The sequence below is a fragment of the Anopheles cruzii genome, chromosome 2 (assembly GCF_943734635.1).
Source record: "Anopheles cruzii chromosome 2, idAnoCruzAS_RS32_06, whole genome shotgun sequence".
Taxonomy (NCBI): Eukaryota; Metazoa; Arthropoda; class Insecta; order Diptera; family Culicidae; genus Anopheles; species Anopheles cruzii.
Window position 1 is genome coordinate 30,488,764 of NC_069144.1, and position 22,534 is coordinate 30,511,297.

Here is a 22,534-nt window from a genome sequence, read left to right on the forward strand (position 1 = left end):
CTCGCTGATATCGCTACCTAGACCAAGAACTAACGACCGCTCAAGTTAACATAGATTATACAGAGGGGTAAAAAATTCAGTGCTCAGGCGGCAGTCGCTAAACTGCTTGTGGGATAGCTAGAAGGAAGGCTCAACCACAGAGCATTGAATAAATTAACTCCTATTTTGCAACAGCCTCTATAATACTATTCAAAGACGGATTCATTTCTTGAAAGCTTATAAGTATGCAGCCAAGGCTTCTATCGGCCTACAAAAGATCATTTTAAATACAATAATTGACCAATATTCGCAGAGATGCCAGAGTTGCTGGCGACAAATTTTATTGTACACAGGTAGCCATTCGCTTTTAATTTAAGTAATTGTCTCTTTGCCATGATTACAGTGCAAATATGAAACTCAACGAACGTGATATTTCTCTTGTATGAATGCATTCGGAAGGTTCTTTTCGTTACATAAAACTCCATGTATCGATATTTGCGACGAATACAATAGTTTTATTTACACTGAAACTATGTGAGCTCTACATATTTTTATTGATTTAAAGGTCTATTGAACGTGTGATTAGGGGAGCAATAAACTCTAATAGTCAATGTAATATTTCGTATGTGTCAATGCAATATTGCGTTATGATTATTCAAAATATAATCAATTATATTTTATTATCAACACGATCAATGGCTCTCCGTTTGTTCATTCCACAATCCCTCAATTTTGATTTATGCTTAACCAGTTAAATAAAAAGTTAAAAGAATAATTCAACATTGTTCTTTTGACCAATAGAAATACTTGATATATTATTATAGCTAAACGGATTGCTAAGCAAGCTTTCGCACGTATTGTACCATTATTTAATGCTTCATCGGTTCAATTTTACAAATGAAAAAGAAAGAATTATCGTTTTATTTATATTAGTGTAAAACATGGATCATGCTTTTATGTGTGAAAACATTGAATGAACTTGTGCTACCTGTATAGTGCTATTTCCAGAACAGAACTGTACGAGGGAACTATAAAGCCATATTAAAGAGTTTCTAATACATTGGTGTGAAGAATGTTTGCTATTAATATGTTGCTCTTTCAATAGCCGGTTATCACGATTTCGCCATCAAATCAATGCTGGCAACCGTGCAAACTTACAACAGTTTGATTAAACTAAAATGATACAATCAAATGGTTTTCTAAGCATGTCAATTAGAAACCGCGGATGTAATTGTTTTTAATCTGGTGGTAGGTACGAAAAGAGTCTGAATTTTTCCCGAATATGAGGTCGAACATCTTCACGCTGGAAATAGAAACACGGACATGAATAATAAACTATGAAAGTGTTACCAAAGTACAATGTTCTTACCATTTCGGCCAAACGCTCCAAAAAGGGTAGTATTTTCATTAACTCTGAGTCACTCTGGTCTTCGAACCAACTTTCAATTGGTATTCCATTATCTAACTGGTAGCTGAAAGATGCAAGCTCTCGATTAATGATAAGCTCTCACAAAAATTAAACTCCGACACACACTACACCGTACATAGACAATCCAACCTACCCAAATGCTTGTGGCGAGTTATCAATTATTATTGTTCTAGAAAGATCTCTACCAAGGATAGTTAAGTCCTTAATATAATTGCCGTTGACTAGCACACAATGTTCCCGGAATAAACGGTATCTGTAAAAGACGGAGAAACGAAACGATCATTAGAGTAGTTGTTGAGATTCATACATAAAAAATAATAGGTAGATTAACGAAATACCAATTATCTATGTACGTATGATTTTACAAAGCAGACATGGTGCCTAAATGATGTTTTTAATGATTTACACTCACTTGATAAGTCGACGTTCCGGATCGAGTAAATTGAGAAGTTTGTCGGCGTAAACTCGTTTCGATGCAGTGAACAATATCACTTCGAAAAGTGTTGATACTTTCTCTAAGAACTCACGGAAATAGGGTCTTGTGCGAACAAACACGGTATATTTGTTCTCTTGGAATATCACCGGGAACTTGAAACTGGCATCCGAAAGCTCCACTAAGCTGCAATGCACCAGCGTTTCGTCCAAGTCCAATGCAAGGCTAAACTCTGCACTAGATCGTGTTTTGAGTGGTAATGCTGGACACTTGGAGCGCATCTCACATGTAAGCGGTGGCAAGTGTTTGATGAAATAGTATGGATCGAAGACCCGATATGCCGCATCATCGTGCTGCTCGTCACACACCTCCTGTTTGTTTTGGGATAATCACGGTAGAGGCAACATTAATTAGCAACCGCAAATCAAATAAACCTAAAACAAACCTACCTCCATTTCTATACGTTCATGATTTTCAAGCTGTGCAGAAGACAATTCGTCATGGTTACCACACATTGTAACGGACTCATTGCACTCGATGTTATGAATCAAAGATTGCTGGTCGGAGCTGTGATTTCCGTGATTAAACTCAGGTAAGTAGGCCTTGTGCGGGCCCGTGCTGCTGCTAGCGCCCTGGTCCAACATTGAATCCATATGTCCCATGTTCGTGAATGTACTTAGTGCTTTCAGATTCTCAATGGCCGTCGAATTGAGTGAGGAGATAAATTGGGTATCATTCGTATTGCCCAAATCACCCTGGCTGTCCGTCAAATTTAATCCAGCCACATCACCACAGCTGAGCAACGCTTGTGTCAGCAGCACATTATACGAATAATCGTTATACTGTCCCAGTTCTGCTGCACCTCGGTAGTGTTCTTCATCGAACATAGAAATTAAATCAGAAGCAACTGCTAGGTCTCCGCCGTTTCCCGCCGAAAAGTTGGACTGTTGCAGTTTATCATCGTATCCGGAAGCTGGAACTGAATTGTTTGTACGTGACACAGGTTGACCACCAGACATGGACGAGGACGTCGACATAGATGTAGCCGACGAAACTATGGATGACGATGATGAAGAAGATGAAGGGGCCAAATTTGTCACCGAAGACAGCAACAGCGAAAAGGGTTCTTTCAGAGTATATGGGGTTACATCCTCGGGACAGCTAGACCCGGACGAGTACGGTTGTACTGTGTCGGTAGTAGAGTCTACCTCGGGCACAACGATAGCCAACGATGGACAGGAAGCAGATCCACTTCTCTTCGCAAATTCCCCGGGACATGACATATGATCCGCAGCATGTTCGTCGTTAACTCGGATCGGAATATCTAATTCCGTTGTCGTGCTGTCGCATTCCGTAATACACTTGGAGGCCGCGAACAGTTGATGCGACTGTTGTTGTGTTATTGCTGAATTCCCTTTCATTGAACAAGATGAACTTATTGATTGTGCACTCGAGTAATCTAAGAGAGAGCTTTTAACAGAATTGTACGCCATTAACCGAAGCTGACTCATATTTTCTTTGGACGAGCTCAAACTGCCAGTGTCGTTTGCGGAGAATACGCCTTCCGATCTAGGTATCTTGTCCGTGGCATAATCAACGTTACGAGTGGCAATACCGTTACTCGAACTGCATCCTGGAAGAAGCTCCGGCCTCGTGGAGTTCCCTGACAAATCATCACAATTATTCTTATCGGCGGAAGCCACCCCAGCGAACAGAGTAATATTTTCGTTATCCTGCCAGCAGAATCTGTTTTCTTTGCATTCCTCGGGAATGGTGGTACTGTGAAGGGGTGATGAATTTGGTTTTCCACGGCGGTTTCGCAGCATAGGCTTCTGAATTTCGCCTGTTTGTGTTTCTATATTACTTTGGACATTTTTAACCGGTATGGCCAGTTCTGCAGCAGTGGTAGACGAAACCGCAACGCATTTTCCACCCGCTCTGCATTTGGATGCAAAATTAACTTTGGCAACTGATCGCCGATTGGACGACGTTACCAGCACTGAATGTACAGCTTTTTTTGCCTTGGAACTTGACACTTTAAGGCATGATTTTAATTTGGGAGTAGCTCGGGAACTACTTGAGCGCAGGCGGCGATCTCTATTTTCACTACGTAGCCACATTCTATCTGAAAAAAACGTCGAAATCAAAGACAATCGTCAAAAACACAGTAAAGTTACTAGAACTTAAACTTTCTTTTTCGAATGAAGATACTCTAAATAATGACGAGATAAATAACAAACAATGAATTTTTTATACCGTTTAATTAAACGTTTAACGTTTTCTATTATGCCAGTATCGTTTTCTACTATTAAATGTAACGTTTGAATTATCACATGTCTCTGAAGTTTGTGAAATTTGCGTCATACACAAGTCTGATGTTATTGAATAGGCTGCCGTTGCCGAAAATTCGTTTCAAAAAATTGAAAAAATTGTAGAATATTTCTTCTTCTAATGGAGATGACGTCAGAATTGTTTCATAAATATATTGTCATTATTGTAATATATTGTAATCAAAAGTCCAGTTTCTAAAATCCCCAATATAAAAAAACCTCTGAAACATTTGGTTTGTCACACAAAAAATGTGTGTTCATAAAAATGTAGAAAGTTTCCACACAATGTAAATGTTTTCCACAGCGAAAACTTCGAAACGAACCAACAATGAGAAAACAACATGAAAACAAAGGTGAAAAAGCAGTCGTTTAGCTAGATTCACTTGTCGGATCCTGTGCTAGATTCCGATTGTGAATTAGCGCGAGAGAAAGTGATGCTGTCGCTGTGTATGGTTTTTCGAAGCGTGGACGCGCTTTCGATGGCACGTCCACTCACTATAGACCATATTTAGCAGGCAACAGTTTGACTTCCATACCCTTAGACATTACGCGTAATGCAATCGATATGTTTAATAGAAATATGTTCAATGTTTGCATGAGAACAACCTCATTCAAAAAGGTGGGCTGATGGACTGTTTATGCAGCCGAGTTGTGTTAAATCATTTTCGCACCAGCGTGTTGAACCATTTCATCATTTCGTTACTTCTGAATAACATTACGATCCATAATCACGCGACAGTAAAACATGTTTCCGTACAGTGCTCATTCCGGTGGCTTTGAAAACAAATATTTCAAAAACGTATGTTATCGGTCAAATCACGGCGTCCGCCCAACGTCTTCGCAAAGCAAGATGCGATTTTTTAACCTGTCGTAGGTAAATTAATTGTTTTCCGTCAAATTAACCACATCTCATACCGTATTTTGCATGAATTGCAGCAAGCGAAGTACTACACAATTGATTTGAGCTTTATCAATGGATGTTTAACAGGCTCTTGTTTTCTACGTTCGATCATCGGATTTGGCGGCGAAAACTTGAAGTCAATAATCACAACACGTCTACCTTGCCCAATAATCTCGTCCGCCTTTTGAGTTGAAAAGACACTAAACTTTACACTGATAAAAACTTAAAACATCTTGCTCCATGCAAAATGCTTTTATCCGCTGGTGCACAGTACTAATATTTTCACTCTGTTTTGATTTTCTAAAATGGCTACTTTTTTGACATCAACCTTTTCGCTCGACGTCACACACACACGCACGCTTCTCGCGTCGCGATGTATGATATGTAGATGTGTGTGAGCCATGGCGGTCACAGAGATCCTCTTCACGAGATACGCGTTCGTAAGGAAAACAATTGTCAAAACAGTCGAGTGCAAAAAGAGAGATTATACTTACAACACACAGTATCACTTTAGAGTGTGCAATGAATACAGTAGAATTGTGTAATATCCTTCAATTTACACTTAAACTCTACTTGCTACCTCTGGTGTTATCTTTAGATATTTGAACAAACCGTAAAGGCCCGTTTACACGTAACGATATATCTGAACGATGCCTTGTATGAGACCAATCATAACGATATATCGTTACGTGTAGACAGCAAAAAAGTACCAATTTGCTTGTATACGACCATAGTTTCAGATCAAAAAAATTGAATGCGCCGAGCATCAATTTCGGTCCAATGGATCCAATTTCCATACATGTGTGCCTGTGTTGACGGTGGTTTGGCATGTTGTTTTGAATGTTTTTAAAGCAAAAGTTTAACGTGAGAATAATGGCTTCGCTTTAAAAGCCATTTCCTCGACCACTGGGACTGATAACCCAAGGAGCAACTATGTCCGATACAGAGTCCGATGGACGGTCCATCGGACACTCTCGGACAGTCCTTTGGACGGTCCGAAAGACGGCAAAATTAAGCAGCTTTGCAGTCCTTTGGACCGTCCAACGGACTATGCTCGGGACTGCAAAACGGCCTATTGTCAAAAAAGCTCATTTTATAGCTACAAAAGCTCATTATGGCAAAGCTTTGTTAAAATTATAGCTCATTTCAAATAATTAAATCTATTATAGCAAAAACCAGTAACATTATTTTTCATTAGTTATTTATTTATTTATTTTAAAAATACAAACTTAGTTACGTTACCCAACGACGAACGCACAATCGCCGGGTTTACAATATTATTACTACGCACGTATTACATTACAATCTATCGTTCGAGAGGTGGGTTCGGTTTACCCATCAGATCAACAACAACACTCTGCCAATCGACGATGTTTGCGAATCCGACGAAATAGATGAGTTTGGTGTCAGAAGCGGTTTGTGCTCCGTTAGTACACTCCGTTGCATCGTCCATCGTCCTTAGGGCAGGTCCAGGCGCCTACCCACCTCTGTGTTTATGTAGTACGCTTTGCTGCCCGCCGTTTAGACGCTTTGCTGCCCGCCGAGGTCCCACACCAAAAAGTGGATATTCTTCCACACGATCTGCGAGGCGCGTTGTTCTAAACAACCAGTTGTGACTATGAACTTATGACAGTTGCGTGGTGCACGTTACGAAAATACGCGGCACGGCGAGTGAATGAGAAACGAGGCAAATGGACACCCGTCACCGGTGAGCGGCTTACGAAGTGGCCACTGGTTATCTGGTAAACTGCGTGCGTACCTCTTCCACGTTCAATCCGATCGCTCGTGTGAACCACCTCGTTCATCAGAAACTGGTACAGAATGGTTGTCTTGTCGGCGTTGTCCAGTCCCATCATGACAGGCTTGTGTTCTAAAACGAAACATAAAGTAAATAAACATTAGCAAGTTACAATAAACATTAGCGCTACAACGGGGAATTTGAACATCAAACGAAAACCATTTTACGGTTGGCCATTTCAGTTTAATGTTACGTTTGACGATCAGTGAATCCATGTGGCCCACAAACGACGATCAGTGTCGCTAAAAAACCAGATTAAACAAACTATGATTGCTTGCTGGCGGCATTTTTTTGGGGTATTTGTCACGGGTTACGAACACCGCGTTTTGGCGTTAACCCACTATCAGTGCTCAAAACAGGTCCCCTTCGTCGCTAACGACCTCACAGCAAAGGGCCCAAACAGTGAGCTGCAACATTACCACTGATCCACTGATTCACAATCCACTAAACCGAACTACTGATTGATAGATTATCTCACGCATGACCGTACAGTTGCTTTGGCGCAGGAATGTCTGCAACACCCTCGCCACGCATAACACGGCTAACTCGGGCCGCGGAGGCTAACTTCCCTTGTCATACCTCTTTGTCCAGTTGGTTGGCTGGGGTACTTAGCAGTGCGCGACATTACGCCATACGGACGACGGCGATACGGTGAGGCGGACTCCGTTCTGAGCAGTGGTTCCCACGGTTGGTTTAACCCGGTCCCGAACTACGAAACCGTGGTAACATAAGTAATTTGAAGACTTCATAAAAATTCCAAAATTTGTTGAAAATGTCGCCGGATCATCAACCCCTGGCAGTTGCTGCGCACATCGTCGTCATTCACTTCCAAGTCATCCAGCACTCGTCTAACCTGCAACTAAATACATTTCTTTACACCTTACTTACCTTTATAATGTTTGAACTGATTCAAAACATATCGCCGCACACCAAATGCTCGTTCCAAAACCAAATGAATGGCAATACACCATTTATTCATGCCGTCGGGTACATGCTGGATCTGGAACGGGTACAGTCGCTGTGTATGTATCTGGCGGCAGCGGTGTTTGGCCGGGTACGCTTGACGACGTTTTTACTATTTGTCGATGGGCCAAGTACGAAGCTAAAATAGAACAAGACATCAATCGGTGCACAAAACTATAATTGTTTAAACGATTAGTTTAACTCATAACACGGAACATCCAACGAACTAAACGAAACGAACTATACTGACCCGTCGTCGCCGTCTACTGCGTAGAATGTTTGGCAAACACACATAACACACACGGTACGATACACCGTTCTAATGTAAACAAACAAGTCTCACAAGCCATAAAATAAGCGTTGTCAAAACGGTCAGCTTTGAAGTGTCCTTTCTGCTGACGATACGGACTCTAATCGTCGTTAGAGTGTCCCTTTTGCCGACGACCGGACTGATTTCTCACATTAACGACGACTATAGTCCGTATCGTCGGCAAAAGGGACACTCTAACGACGACTAGTGTCCGTTTTGGTGTCCGTGTCGTCGGCGTCCGTGTCGGCGTACGTCGGTCGCTGGACATAACGACCCGTTGCTTTCACTATGTCGCACTTATAACAATTTCTCGTCGTTACTTGACTTTAATATGTCCCTGGATCGGTGTAGAGATGTTTTTGCTTTCATGTCCTCATGGTAATTGTTGTGTCCTCGTTACTGTCGCCTGTGTCTTCCTTTGATTTCGGTTACCTGCTTCGTTTTTGCGTTTCGCCTGATTGATTAACTTTTGTTCTAAGCTCTTTGTTGCGAACGCAGCATTCATTTCCATCGCAAGAACTAGCCCACGGGAATTGGAAACGCGCATCGTTCCCATCCCATAGAAAAACCATAAATAACCAGGCCATAAATGTCTCTCGGGAAGACTCAGAACAGGACCTAACTAAAAAGTAATGTTAAACAGACGTCGCCAGAGCAGGAATCTACATGTAAAGCATGCTTAGGCGCGCATCTGGAAACACTTGTATTACGAAGGCATTAATAGAAGGATCATAGAGAACATGCCCCATGCACGCAGGATCAGCGACGCAGTTCAAACATGATCCAATTACGAAGGCAGGAATAAGGAAAATCCTAGAGAACATGTACGATGCGCAGGATCAGCGACGCACCAGAAATATGAGTCAAGTGCAAGTACAGTCCGATCATAAATTTAGCTTCAGGACTGTTCCCAGGAAAAAGGATCCTAAAAAGGACGCTAGCAGCCTGAGAAAAACCGTTACAAACCGAAGCATCGAACAGGTCAGCAACAGATCAGGGAAACAATATTTGGCTCTTTCACTCATAAGCAAGTGATCATCTAAATCCACGATGCACAAGAAAATAGAACGGCCTTTCTGATTGGCTAAACCCAAACCATGTAACCATATATAATCCTAAGAAACCTTAGAATAAAGGGTCAGTCAGTTATCAACATTAGCCTACGCAACCCAAACGTGTCCTCGTGTAATTTGTGTAGCTAGGTAACCGTCCGTTCGTGACTTAGTTTTCCGACCTCGAGATCCTCCGAGAAAGGTACTAAGGAACGAGACCCACTTCCCTACTCCAATACCCAATCAACCCCAAACTTTCCCCACACCCGCGGCTAGCCTCCATACGGAGACCGGCAAACGCCTTAGCGCGAGACCCGCTCTAGTCGTCGCTAACCGCGAAAATCCCGTCCACCCACTCCTTTCCCACTCCCTTCCTTTTTGTGCGGACGACGCGACAACACTCCCCTTTGGCCCACCTTCGCGGGCCAAAATTGTCAACGCCGCGCCGCTACACTCTTGGTTAAGATATTATTGTCAATTAGGCTAAGTTTGCCCGTTGACGGTTTTTTATGAATAAATAAATAAATAAATAAATAAATAAATCTCTGTTTGTCAGCGTAATTGAATACACGATTGTACTGGCTAACAAAGATTTATTGTGGCCATTCTTTCGGGGTTTGGTCGTGGTTTTTGACAATCTCAATGAATGACTGAACCTCAAATAAAACCCCTTTTTTGTGATCGACTTAAACGCTGCAACGAAACAAAGTAAAACTGTCGATTTACTATTTGAAATAAGAATTATAGCCAATCAAAAATATTTCTGCAAGCCACTACAATTGGATTGTCGAATAACAGTTTTCATGGCATTCTGATTTTTTAAATCTCGAGAATTGATTGGAAATTGTCCGTCAGTCACATTTAGTTAGTAATGGGCATGTTCCAGAAATTACACTCCCCGGAAATTGCACACTGTTTCGTCATAAATATTTCGAACTCCTCACGTCAATCTAACACTATAATAAGAGTGTCATTCTTATGAAAACTTAAGCAAGGCGCATGTAGTTTAAATGTGATGTTCTGTTCAGAAATTTCCACAGTGTTGTATATTGTGGGTCTGCAGACAGTGAACTCTTCTGAAATGGAGCATACTGATGGTTTTTTAACCCTTCCTTACCTTCGCTACTGTGGTATTTACCGAGAGATGTCCAAGCTGAAGAAACTTCGCACAATAAATTGTTCAGCAGTTTTGTTTGTGTTCATGATTTTGCAGTCGATATACGTTTTGCAAAATGTGGAAGATTTTCTTTCGATCTGCGACGTAATTCCAACATTGGTAGTGGGATTAGTGGCTATTTGCAAGCTGTGCATCTTTGTTTTAAAGCCAGCAGCCATATTCTCTCTGATCGACTCATTCAAGATGCTCCAAAAACACTCGAACGGCGAAAAGCAAAAGTTATTCCAGAGGAGCAGTCGTTTCCATGCCAATCTCACCAAGGTGTACATAATGGGCGCATTGATTGTGGGTTGGTTTTATATTTTGAGTGCTGTTGTTGCTGGAGTTCGGCAATCCATAGTTGAGGAAAAATTACGTTTTTTTGCACCTATGGCGTACGTATAACATTCTCCACTCTCAACCACTAATTCTAATAATTGCTCATGCTAACCACCGTTTCATTGCAGTTTTCCACATAACTATCAACATCCGGTTGTTTTTGTGGCAACTTTACTGTTCAACTGTGACTCAATTCACATGAGCATTTTTATAAATGGTAGTGTCGACACGTGCTTTTCAGAACTGGCTACTAACGTAGCCATCCATTTCAACATCATACAGGATCGTGCAAGATCGATTGATTTTTCAAAACACACGCAAAATGACCTACAGGATGTCATCCATTACCATATGGATTTGCTGAGCATATGCTCAAACGTGAACAGCATTTTTCAGCACACAGTATTCTACCTGTTAATGCTGGACTCGGTGCTGTTGTGCGTAATTGGTTATCAATTTGTACTTTTCATGAAAACGCCTCGTGTTGTTATGCTGCTTTCTATGGCGTTTGTAATGTTATTACAAGCAGTAATTTACACCTACCATGGTTCCAAAATGCACGATGAGGTACGCCTAGATCTGTATAGAAATTAACTAACTAACTAACTAACATTTCAATAATTAAGAGCTTACGAGTTGCTGACGCTTTTTACCAAAGCAATTGGTACGAGGGAAGTTTATCCATGAAGAGAAAACTACTTTTTTGTATGATGCGAGCTCAGAAACCTGTCGTCACTAAGGGTGGTTTTATAAAAGCAACATTACCTACTTTGAAAAAGGTGAGATACCGATTGACTTTAAACAAATAATGATGGCTTTTGGTAACGATTTGTGTATTTTTCAACAGATGTTAAACTCAACTGGTTCTTACATCACTATGCTACTGTCTTTGGACACTAATGTTGCAGCAGAACAGTAGTAGCACCCGCGAATTCCGCTTGATCGACATGATCGTTGTTTAACTTTGTTCGCTTACTTAAAACAATATTTTGAAATTTGAATCTTTAAATACGATTGGGCCGAATTTAATAAAACACACTTTTTGCATAAATAAACAGAACACATAAACACACCAAAGTACACTGCTTTTCCTAATGATAGAATCACCCGTTTTTTCAGACTGAGGCTAAGATAAAACGCTGAACCGATTTTTCGAAGATGAAGAATCGATTTATTTAGCAAAAGAAATAATATCCATTGTTTGGTTTTGCGAAAAAAAATTATTTTGACTTGGGGAGCCAAAAAACGATAAAACGGCTGTTTCAAAACGATAGACTCATTATGTATTATTCAAGAAAATAGGGCCACCCAGTAAAAATGAATAACAATTATGATGTTTTAATAATCAGTGGCCTCTCCACTACGATTTATTACTTGAAATATCCTTTTTGGCATACTTTCGGATAGGTTCTTTAGCACGTTCATCGACAGGGAACGCCAAGCATTTCTAATCGCCACTTTCTTTTCGTACTGCTTGCCATCCGCATAGATCTCTCGGATTAGAATTCCCCAAACATTCTCAATAGGGTTGAGGTCTGGAGAAACAGCCGGCCAGGTCATTAAATTGACTCCCAAATGTTCCAAGTAAGCTTTTGTTGCTCTACTTGCATGGACAGTTGCATTATCCTGCTGGAAAATTAGCGGGTGGTGGTTGAAACGATGCAGGTATGGCTTCAAATTACTCTCCAGAATGACTATGTATAGCCTTCACTGTTCATTCGTGAAGGAACTATTGCTAAATTACATTTAGCTTGGCTGCTAAACGCACCCCATATCATGATGGAACCTCCGCCATAATTTCGTCTTCTAAAAAACGAGGTTCCCGTCTCAAATCTTGCCAGTAGTGGCAAAAACCATCAGGCCCATCGAGATTGAATTTCTTTTCGTCACTCCAAACGACCTGAATTATAATTGATAACCAATTACGCACAACAGCACCGAGTCCAGCATTAACAGGTAGAATACTGTGTGCTGAAAAATGCTGTTCATGTTTGAGCATATGCTCAGCAAATCCATATGGTAATGGATGACATCCTGTAGGTCATTATCCGTGTGTTTTGAAAAATCAATCGATCTTGCACGATCCTGTATGATGTTGAAATGGATGGCTACGTTAGTAGCCAGTTCTGAAAAGCACGTGTCGACACTACCATTTATGAAAATGCTCATGTGAATTGAGTCACAGTTGAACAGTAAAGTTGCCACAAAAACAACCGGATGTTGATAGTTATGTGGAAAACTGCAATGAAACGGTGGTTAGCATGAGCAATTATTAGAATTAGTGGTTGAGAGTGGAGAATGTTATACGTACGCCATAGGTGCAAAAAAACGTAATTTTTCCTCAACTATGGATTGCCGAACTCCAGCAACAACAGCACTCAAAATATAAAACCAACCCACAATCAATGCGCCCATTATGTACACCTTGGTGAGATTGGCATGGAAATTTTTGCTCCTCTGGAATAACATTTGCTTTTCGCCGTTCGAGCGTTTCTGGAGCATCTTGAATGAGTCGATCAGAGAGAATATGGCTGCTGGCTTTAAAACAAAGATGCACAGCTTGCAAATAGCCACTAATCCCACTACCAATGTTGGAATTACGTCGCAGATCGAAAGAAAATCTTCCACATTTTGCAAAACGTATATCGACTGCAAAATCATGAACACAAACAAAACTGCTGAACAATTTATTGTGCGAAGTTTCTTCAGCTTGGACATCTCTCGGTAAATACCACAGTAGCGAAGGTAAGGAAGGGTTAAAAAACCATCAATATGCTCCATTTCAGAAGGATTCACTGTCTGCAGACCCACAAGATACAATAACACTGTGGAAATTTCTGAACAGAACATCACATTTAAACTACATGCGCCTTGCTTAAGTTTTCATAAGAATGACACTCTTATTATAGTGTTAGATTGACGTGAGGAGTTCGAAATATTTATGACGAAACAGTGTGCAATTTCCGGGGAGTGTAATTTCTGGAACATGCCCATTACTAACTAAATGTGACTGACGGACAATTTCCAATCAATTCTCAAGATTTAAAAAATCAGAATGCCATGAAAACTGTTATCTGACAATCAAATTGTAGTGGCTTGCAGAAATATTTTTGATTGGCTATAATTCTTATTTCAAATAGTAAATCGACAGTTTTACTTTGTTTCGATCACAAAAAAGGTGTTTTATTTGGGGTTCAGTCATTCCATTGTCAAAAACCACGACCAAACCCCCGAAAGAATGGACACAATAAATCTTTGTTAGCCAGTACAATCGTGTATTCAATTACGCTGACAAACAGAGATTTATAATTCAATGTTTTGAATGAGAATAATAATAATAATAATATTACCCACAATTATAATTTACGTCGAAAATGCGGACATTAATTCGCGATTTCAGTTATATTTCCTTAAAACAGATAAGTTAATTTCTATAGGTTTCTACAAGTTTCTTTCAGGGCATATGAATTTTAAGGCAGTCGGTATAATAAAAGAATATTTTCAGATTCTGAGTTCCGAGATATTTTCAGATTCACTGTTCTTAATGTAGATAAACATTTGATAGAAAGGTTGAGGAATATCTTAATAACCATTTGCTATCAGAAAGAAGTTAATGCCGCAAAATTAGACCCAGTTTTAGTGTTCTACAGTTGGTTTAAAATACCTGCTACGATACATAACGCATTGGCTCATGCTGATGATATAACACTAATACTACAGACCTCAGTACCTGGGAGAACCCCTGGGAGAAGAAGATTTGGAAGCGCGGTATAAATGTAATAAATGTTTAGACAAGACAGGGCAGCAGAAAGAAAATCTTCAATTTAGAAGACACTTTCATTCGGGCAATAGACCTTAAAATTAGTTCATTGGGTTATAGGAAGCAAAAACCCATAAACTTAGTTTTTTTATATAGTTTAAGAATTTTTTTTATCGCAGAGGAAAACATTTGCGACGATATGGTTGTAGAAATATAAAACTTCCTTTAAAATAACTATAATCTTCTTCTATATATAAGGTTGGGGAAAAAGTAATCCATTATTTTTGGGTGAAATTCAAAACATTATTTAAGATACTTCCGATGGTCCGATTTACGTCAAATATGTACCGTTTTGTTGGAAAATTTGTTGTCTTTTCAAAGGTAGGCTTAATGCCTCTTTTGTAAAAGGCTTAGTCGTTATTGGCGAAAAACTGAGCAATCCATTTTCACAATCCTTTTTTGATCTCAGTTTTTCATCACTCAGGAAATTTTGTAATGCGCGAAAAAGGTGTCAATCGCTTAGTGCAAGGTCCGGACTATACGGTGGATGCATTAAAACTTCCCAACAAGCTCCCGGACTTTCTGGCGAGTCACTAAAGACGTGCGTACATTTCGTTGTCCTGGTGGAACACAAAACCTCTTCCGTTGGCCGATTCTGGTCGTTTCTGGTCAATTGCTAGCTTCGAACGGTGCAGTTATTGACAGTAGAGATCTGAATTTAGTGTTTGGCTCACGGAAGCAACTCATAATAAACGATTCCTTTCAAGTCCCACCATATACCCAGTAGAACCTTCCTAGCCGTTATTCCTGGTTTGACCACCGGTTAAGCTGCTTCACCACGCTTAGACCACGATTATTTTCACACAGTATTGTCGTATGTATCCCATTTCTCATCCCCAGTACCCATCCGTTTAAGAAATGGTTCGATTTCATTCCGTTTGGCCAAAACTTCGCGATGGAAATTCGAGCCATCATGTTTTTTGGTGTAAATAGGGTGGCGCCCAAACATCGAGCTTCTTTGTGAATCCAGCTTTGCGCAAATGGCTTAAAACTGTTGATAGTTAATCTTTAGCTCCTGGCCGATGCTCTGACTACTAACATGCCGATCAACTTTGATTATTTCTGTGATTTTATCGACATTTTCGATGACGTGTCTGCCTAGGCTTTAACATAAAATAACTGAAACGGGTCAACGAAACCAAAATTTACGTAGCTAGCTGTTAGAGTATCGGCACCATGAACACCATGCAAAATTTCAGCGGCCTAGCTTGAATTTTCGCCTTTATCGGACAAAAATTGTAAAATATACCCAATTTTTTCTTTGGTGACTTCCATTGACATAAACGATATATCAGGCTGGGGAAAAAGTAATCCATTATTTTCTCGGTAGATGCTTTAGTGATCGATATCTCGTGAAGTATCGATCGTACAGTTTCAAATTTAGGCTCGTTTTAAAGCTGATACTTTACACTTAAAAAATGCTTTCACTGTTTATTGTTTGTTCCATTCGTTTGTGAGTTACAGGGTGTTAACAATGGAAGTCACAAAGAAAAAATTCGGTATATTTTACAATTTTTGTCCGATAAAGGCGAAAATTCAAGCTAGGCCGCTGAAATTTTGCATGGTGTTCATGGTGCCGATACTCTAACAGCTAGCTACGTTAAATTTTGGTTTCGTTGACCCTTTCAGTTATTTTTTATGTTAAAGCCTGGGCAGACACGTCATCGAAAATGTCGATAAAATCACAGAAATAATCAAAGTTGATCGGCATGTTAGTAGTCAGAGCATCGGCCAGGAGCTAAAGATTAACTATCAAAGTTTTAAGCCATTTGCGCAAAGCTGGATTCACAAAGAAGCTCGATGTTTGGGCGCCCCACCTATTTACACCAAAAAACATGATGGCTCGAATTTCCATCGCAAGTTTTGGCCAAACGGAATGAAATCGAACCATTTCTTAAACGGATGGGTACTGGGGATGAGAAATGGGATACATACGACAATACTGTGTGAAAATAATCGTGGTCTAAGCGTGGTGAAGCAGCTTAACCGGTGGTCAAACCAGGATACGGCCAGGAAGGTTCTACTGGGTATATGGTGGGACTTGAAAGGAATCGTTTATTATGAGTTGCTTCCGTGTAGCCAAACACTAAATTCAGATCTCTACTGTCAATTACTGCACCGTTCGAAGCTAGCAATTGACCAGAAACGACCAGAATCGGCCAACGGAAGAGGTTTGTGTTCCACCAGGACAACGAAATGTTACGCACGTCTTTAGTGACTCGCCAGAAAGTCCGGAGCTTGGTTGGAAAGTTTTAATGCATCCACCGTATAGTCCGGACCTTGCACTAAGCGATTGACACCTTTTTCGCGCATTACAAAATTTCCTGAGTGATGAAAAACTGAGATCAAAAAAGGGTTGTGAAAATGGATTGCTCCAGTTTTTCGTCCAATAACGACTAAGCCTTTTACAAAAGAGGCATTACCAGCCTACCTTTGAAAAGACAACAAATTTTCCAACAAAACGGTACATATTTGACGTAAATCGGACCATCGGAAGTATCTTAAATAATGTTTTGAATTTCACCCAAAAATAATGGATTACTTTTTCCCCAACCTTATATATAGAAGAAGATTATAGTTATTTTAAAGGAAGTTTTATATTTCTACAACCATATCGTCGCAAATGTTTTCCTCTGCGATAAAAAAAATTCTTAAACTATATAAAAAAACTAAGTTTATGGGTTTTTGCTTCCTATAACCCAATGAACTAATTTTAAGGTCTATTGCCCGAATGAAAGTGTCTTCTAAATTGAAGATTTTCTTTCTGCTGCCCTGTCTTGTCTAAACATTTATTACATTTATACCGCGCTTCCAAATCTTCTTCTCCCAGGGGTTCTCCCAGGTACTGAGGTCTGTAGTATTAGTGTTATATCATCAGCATGAGCCAATGCGTTATGTATCGTAGCAGGTATTTTAAACCAACTGTAGAACACTAAAACTGGGTCTAATTTTGCGGCATTAACTTCTTTCTGATAGCAAATGGTTATTAAGATATTCCTCAACCTTTCTATCAAATGTTTATCTACATTAAGAACAGTGAATCTGAAAATATCTCGGAACTCAGAATCTGAAAATATTCTTTTATTATACCGACTGCCTTAAAATTCATATGCCCTGAAAGAAACTTGTAGAAACCTATAGAAATTAACTTATCTGTTTTAAGGAAATATAACTGAAATCGCGAATTAATGTCCGCATTTTCGACGTAAATTATAATTGTGGGTAATATTATTATTATTATTATTCTCATTCAAAACATTGAATTATAAATCTCTGTTTGTCAGCGTAATTGAATACACGATTGTACTGGCTAACAAAGATTTATTGTGTCCATTCTTTCGGGGGTTTGGTCGTGGTTTTTGACAATGGAATGACTGAACCCCAAATAAAACACCTTTTTTGTGATCGAAACAAAGTAAAACTGTCGATTTACTATTTGAAATAAGAATTATAGCCAATCAAAAATATTTCTGCAAGCCACTACAATTTGATTGTCAGATAACAGTTTTCATGGCATTCTGATTTTTTAAATCTTGAGAATTGATTGGAAATTGTCCGTCAGTCACATTTAGTTAGTAATGGGCATGTTCCAGAAATTACACTCCCCGGAAATTGCACACTGTTTCGTCATAAATATTTCGAACTCCTCACGTCAATCTAACACTATAATAAGAGTGTCATTCTTATGAAAACTTAAGCAAGGCGCATGTAGTTTAAATGTGATGTTCTGTTCAGAAATTTCCACAGTGTTATTGTATCTTGTGGGTCTGCAGACAGTGAATCCTTCTGAAATGGAGCATATTGATGGTTTTTTAACCCTTCCTTACCTTCGCTACTGTGGTATTTACCGAGAGATGTCCAAGCTGAAGAAACTTCGCACAATAAATTGTTCAGCAGTTTTGTTTGTGTTCATGATTTTGCAGTCGATATACGTTTTGCAAAATGTGGAAGATTTTCTTTCGATCTGCGACGTAATTCCAACATTGGTAGTGGGATTAGTGGCTATTTGCAAGCTGTGCATCTTTGTTTTAAAGCCAGCAGCCATATTCTCTCTGATCGACTCATTCAAGATGCTCCAGAAACGCTCGAACGGCGAAAAGCAAATGTTATTCCAGAGGAGCAAAAATTTCCATGCCAATCTCACCAAGGTGTACATAATGGGCGCATTGATTGTGGGTTGGTTTTATATTTTGAGTGCTGTTGTTGCTGGAGTTCGGCAATCCATAGTTGAGGAAAAATTACGTTTTTTTGCACCTATGGCGTACGTATAACATTCTCCACTCTCAACCACTAATTCTAATAATTGCTCATGCTAACCACCGTTTCATTGCAGTTTTCCACATAACTATCAACATCCGGTTGTTTTTGTGGCAACTTTACTGTTCAACTGTGACTCAATTCACATGAGCATTTTCATAAATGGTAGTGTCGACACGTGCTTTTCAGAACTGGCTACTAACGTAGCCATCCATTTCAACATCATACAGGATCGTGCAAGATCGATTGATTTTTCAAAACACACGGATAATGACCTACAGGATGTCATCCATTACCATATGGATTTGCTGAGCATATGCTCAAACATGAACAGCATTTTTCAGCACACAGTATTCTACCTGTTAATGCTGGACTCGGTGCTGTTGTGCGTAATTGGTTATCAATTTGTACTTTTCATGAAAACGCCTCGTGTTGTTATGCTGCTTTCTATGGCGTTTGTAATGTTACTACAAGCAGTAATTTACACCTACCATGGTTCCAAAATGCACGATGAGGTACTTTAGCCTAGATCTGTCTAGAAATTAACTAACTAACTAACTAAAATTCCAATAATTAAGAGCTTACGAGTTGCTGACGCTTTTTACCAAAGCAATTGGTACGAGGGAAGTTTATCCATGAAGAGAAAACTACTTTTCTGTATGATGCGAGCTCAGAAACCTGTCGTCACTAAGGGTGGTTTTATAAAAGCAACATTACCTACTTTGAAAAAGGTGAGATACCGATTGACTTTAAACAAATAATTATGGCTTTTGGTAACGATTTGTGTATTTTTCAACAGATGTTAAACTCAACTGGTTCTTACATCACTATGCTACTGTCTTTAGACACTAATGTTGCAGCAGAACAGTAGTAGCACCCGAGAATTCCGCTTGATCGACATGATCGTTGTTCGCTTACTTAAAACAATATTAGGAAATTTGAATCTTCAAATACGATTGGGCCGAATTTAATAAAACACACTTTTTGCATAAATAGACAGAACGCATAAACACACCAAAGTAGAATCCCAAGGAGCCATGATCTGTCGAATCGTCGGCGCGCCGACGACACGGACACCAAAACGGACACTATAGTCCTTAAAGATTTGGAAGCGCGGCATAAATGTAATAAATGTTTAGACAAGACAGGGCAGCAGAAAGAAAATCGTCAATTTAGAAGACACTTTCATTCGTGCGATAGGAATGACCCTAAAATTAGTTCATTGGGTTAAAGGAAGCAAAAAATCATAAAAGATTGTTTTTTTTACCATAGAAGAAAACGTTAGCGACGACATGGCTGTAGAAATAAGAAACTTCCTTTGAAATAAAAAAAATTAAATATAAATAAAAAAGCATCTAAAACGACGCAGATTAAGCGAGATGGAAAAGTTATTGCAAGGTCATTCAACCTACAGGAACAATCGTAACCAAAAAATGCGTCACGTTGATTTTTGATTAAGTAAAGTAATTGTTCGGTGCGATTAACGAACTTTATCGAACCTGAATTTGAATTTCACTATGAAAAGTGCCATCTGTTGAGAAAAAGTAAAATTTCCCGAACTCTTCCCGAGTTTCCCGATCGTTCCCGAACTGCGCTCGAAAATTCGAAATGATACGAACTCGAAAAATAAACTTTCTTTGAGTCATGACACAAACCATAGCTTTGGATGTCAATCGTTCAAAACGGCCAAACTTGTTCGTTTTAATCGACGGTTTCCCCTTTGCAGCCTTCTCACTCTGACAAGCCGTTCGATGCAGTTTTGCAAGAAAATTAGACTGTACGATTGAATCGGCAAGAAAATCGCAGAACTTTTGTGTGTGTGTGTGCGGATTATTTTTAAACGTTTGCTAATATTGGTGATGAAAGTTTTTTCGTAATTTGACATTTCACACACACATTGGAAATTACACGTTTGAAACACACACGCACGCTTTCGGTACGGTCGTTCACCCCTAACAGTGTTTTGCCTGTTTCATCGCCGCTCTCGCTTTCGTACGTTGTCCAGGGTTTTGTTTTTTTTTCGCTAGTCGCAACGTAAGTACTGTTGTTAGTGGTACTTCGATGTCCTTTTACTGCGGTCGGATAGTTTTTGCAGTTTTGCGGATAGGATGTTGCAATACTAAAGGACAGCGACGGCAAGCGAAATATACTAATGTACATTACGCCGCCGAAAAAGGGTCGAGCAAAAACAAAGCTAGTCGAGAGAGAGAGAGAGAGAGACAGAGTCGGACGGAGGAAAGAGAACACATGCGAGGGAGAACGACCGAGACGGAGAGAGAGAGAGAGAGCGCAGAACAAACGCCGCCGCGCATCATTTGCCGCTACAACTTCATATCGCGTGTGTCGCTGGCTGAGTCGGTCAAAAATCTCTTTAGTTTTCCTTCTGCAAGTTATCGGGACGGCGTGTGTTCTCGGCAGTTCCGGCAGCGGCACCCGGCGTTTGCGTTTGGTCGATTCGAGTTCGAGTAACGGCCCGATTTTTCCGCGTGTCGGGGTGTGTTCCTTTTTTTGTTTCGTGTGGAGCGCAGGAGTCAACAATAAATGCTGGAAATTTGAAATTCCTTAACCGTTGAGTGGTGAAAAAGTAATAAAAGAAAAAAGAGGCTCTACTAGTGCTATATCGTGTGTTTCGGTAGGGTTCGGTATTGAAGAAGCGTAGAAGACGCAGGCGAAGGTGTCCTGGCAGGCGGCAAGTGCACACAGCATCAGGGCGCGGGCAGTCCCTTGATAACTGCCAGAGTGATTCCGCAGAGTTATTGAAAGTCGCAAAACATGCGTGTCCTTCCGATGCCCAGCTAGTGTGTTAAAGTGGAACAGAGCCCGAAGGGGAGTGGTGGTGGATGGAAGTGCAGAAAGCAACTGTCTGTTAGCCCTTCGAGTGTCCGCATTACCAAATAGATCGCCCGGTAAACGTGTAGCTGTCAACCGATGGAAGTGCCACAAGTTCTGCAATCTGATCAACCTCCGGAATAAGATGGTGTCGGTGCGGAGAAGTTCGTGAGCACAGCCTTGGATCGTGGTTCGTGTACCTAAAATTCCGCGTTTCCGGTTTGATCAATCCAGGCTCCGGGCTTTGCAACGAAGAAAGTTGTTGCTTGTTGTGTGTGCATTCGTTCTTGAGTGATCAATTATTGTGGCCCATCATTGTCCTGGGTGATAGTGGGTAACCTTTGGCGTTCATCGGTTGTGAACAGTGCACCACACTGGAACAATAGTCTGCCTCTAGACCATGCCGGCTAGAAAGACAAACTACTACAGGTCAGTAGACTCCGACTGTCTGAAGGATTTCCACAGCACATCTTCGCGAGCTCCAGGACATCTTTCACATGAAACTTTGTCCATGTCCATGAAAGGAGAAATGCTGGTGACTCTTGACCAAGCGACTAGAACATCGTCTAGAACATCGTCTAGAACCAACAGAGACTAAATGGCCAATAAAACAGGATACAGGCTGCTGATAGATTCGGGTGTCTTTAAAAGAACATGCAAATTGATAGCGCGAGGAGCGCAGGAATCGCTTCGGATGCCCCAGCTGCAACCCAGGGTTCTATGTGTGTGTGCTCGGGAGAAATGGATGAATGGGGAGAAAGATAAAAATATATGTGCATAATCGAGCGCAAAGGTTAATGACCAGCCAGCAACATCAGCATCACTTCCGGATTTCTTGAACCTTCCTTTTACTCTCTTTCCCGTTCGTTTCTCTCTCTCGCTCTCCGGTTTCGCTCTCTGCGTTGTGTTGCCCTCTCTCTCGTTCTCTCTCTGTCCTT

General features: G+C 40.3%; 4 protein-coding genes across 7 annotated transcripts; 2 read left to right on the top strand and 2 right to left on the bottom strand.

Moving 5' to 3' along the window:
- Positions 1–482: 482 nt before the first annotated feature.
- LOC128275619 (CTD small phosphatase-like protein 2) lies at positions 483–5,369 on the bottom strand. Of its 4 annotated transcripts, none has more exons than XM_053014201.1 (6): positions 5,232–5,369; positions 2,291–3,966; positions 1,821–2,212; positions 1,542–1,661; positions 1,349–1,451; positions 483–1,282 (listed from the first exon to the last, which is right to left on the bottom strand). In XM_053014201.1, the coding sequence occupies exons 2-6, from the start codon at positions 3,959–3,961 to the stop codon at positions 1,217–1,219; spliced, it is 2,352 nt and encodes a 783-aa protein (XP_052870161.1). In that variant the 5' UTR covers positions 3,962–3,966; positions 5,232–5,369; the 3' UTR covers positions 483–1,216. The 4 variants fall into 4 exon arrangements, with proteins under 4 accessions (XP_052870161.1, XP_052870170.1, XP_052870153.1 ...); XM_053014210.1 differs by having other exon boundaries at positions 2,291–3,962; positions 5,232–5,355; XM_053014193.1 differs by having other exon boundaries at positions 2,291–3,962; positions 5,087–5,252.
- Positions 5,370–10,276: 4,907 nt separating this feature from the next.
- LOC128278851 (odorant receptor 9a-like) lies at positions 10,277–11,609 on the top strand. The gene is made up of 4 exons (XM_053017577.1): positions 10,277–10,746; positions 10,819–11,257; positions 11,317–11,469; positions 11,538–11,609. The coding sequence occupies exons 1-4, from the start codon at positions 10,277–10,279 to the stop codon at positions 11,607–11,609; spliced, it is 1,134 nt and encodes a 377-aa protein (XP_052873537.1).
- A 986-nt stretch (positions 11,610–12,595) lies between these two features.
- Positions 12,596–13,471, bottom strand: LOC128268553 (odorant receptor 47a-like). The gene is made up of 2 exons (XM_053005678.1): positions 13,002–13,471; positions 12,596–12,929 (listed from the first exon to the last, which is right to left on the bottom strand). The coding sequence occupies exons 1-2, from the start codon at positions 13,469–13,471 to the stop codon at positions 12,596–12,598; spliced, it is 804 nt and encodes a 267-aa protein (XP_052861638.1).
- Positions 13,472–18,301: 4,830 nt separating this feature from the next.
- LOC128278852 (odorant receptor 47a-like) lies at positions 18,302–22,117 on the top strand. Its single transcript, XM_053017579.1, has 4 exons — positions 18,302–18,771; positions 18,844–19,282; positions 19,346–19,498; positions 22,082–22,117. The coding sequence occupies exons 1-4, from the start codon at positions 18,302–18,304 to the stop codon at positions 22,115–22,117; spliced, it is 1,098 nt and encodes a 365-aa protein (XP_052873539.1).
- Positions 22,118–22,534: the final 417 nt, after the last annotated feature.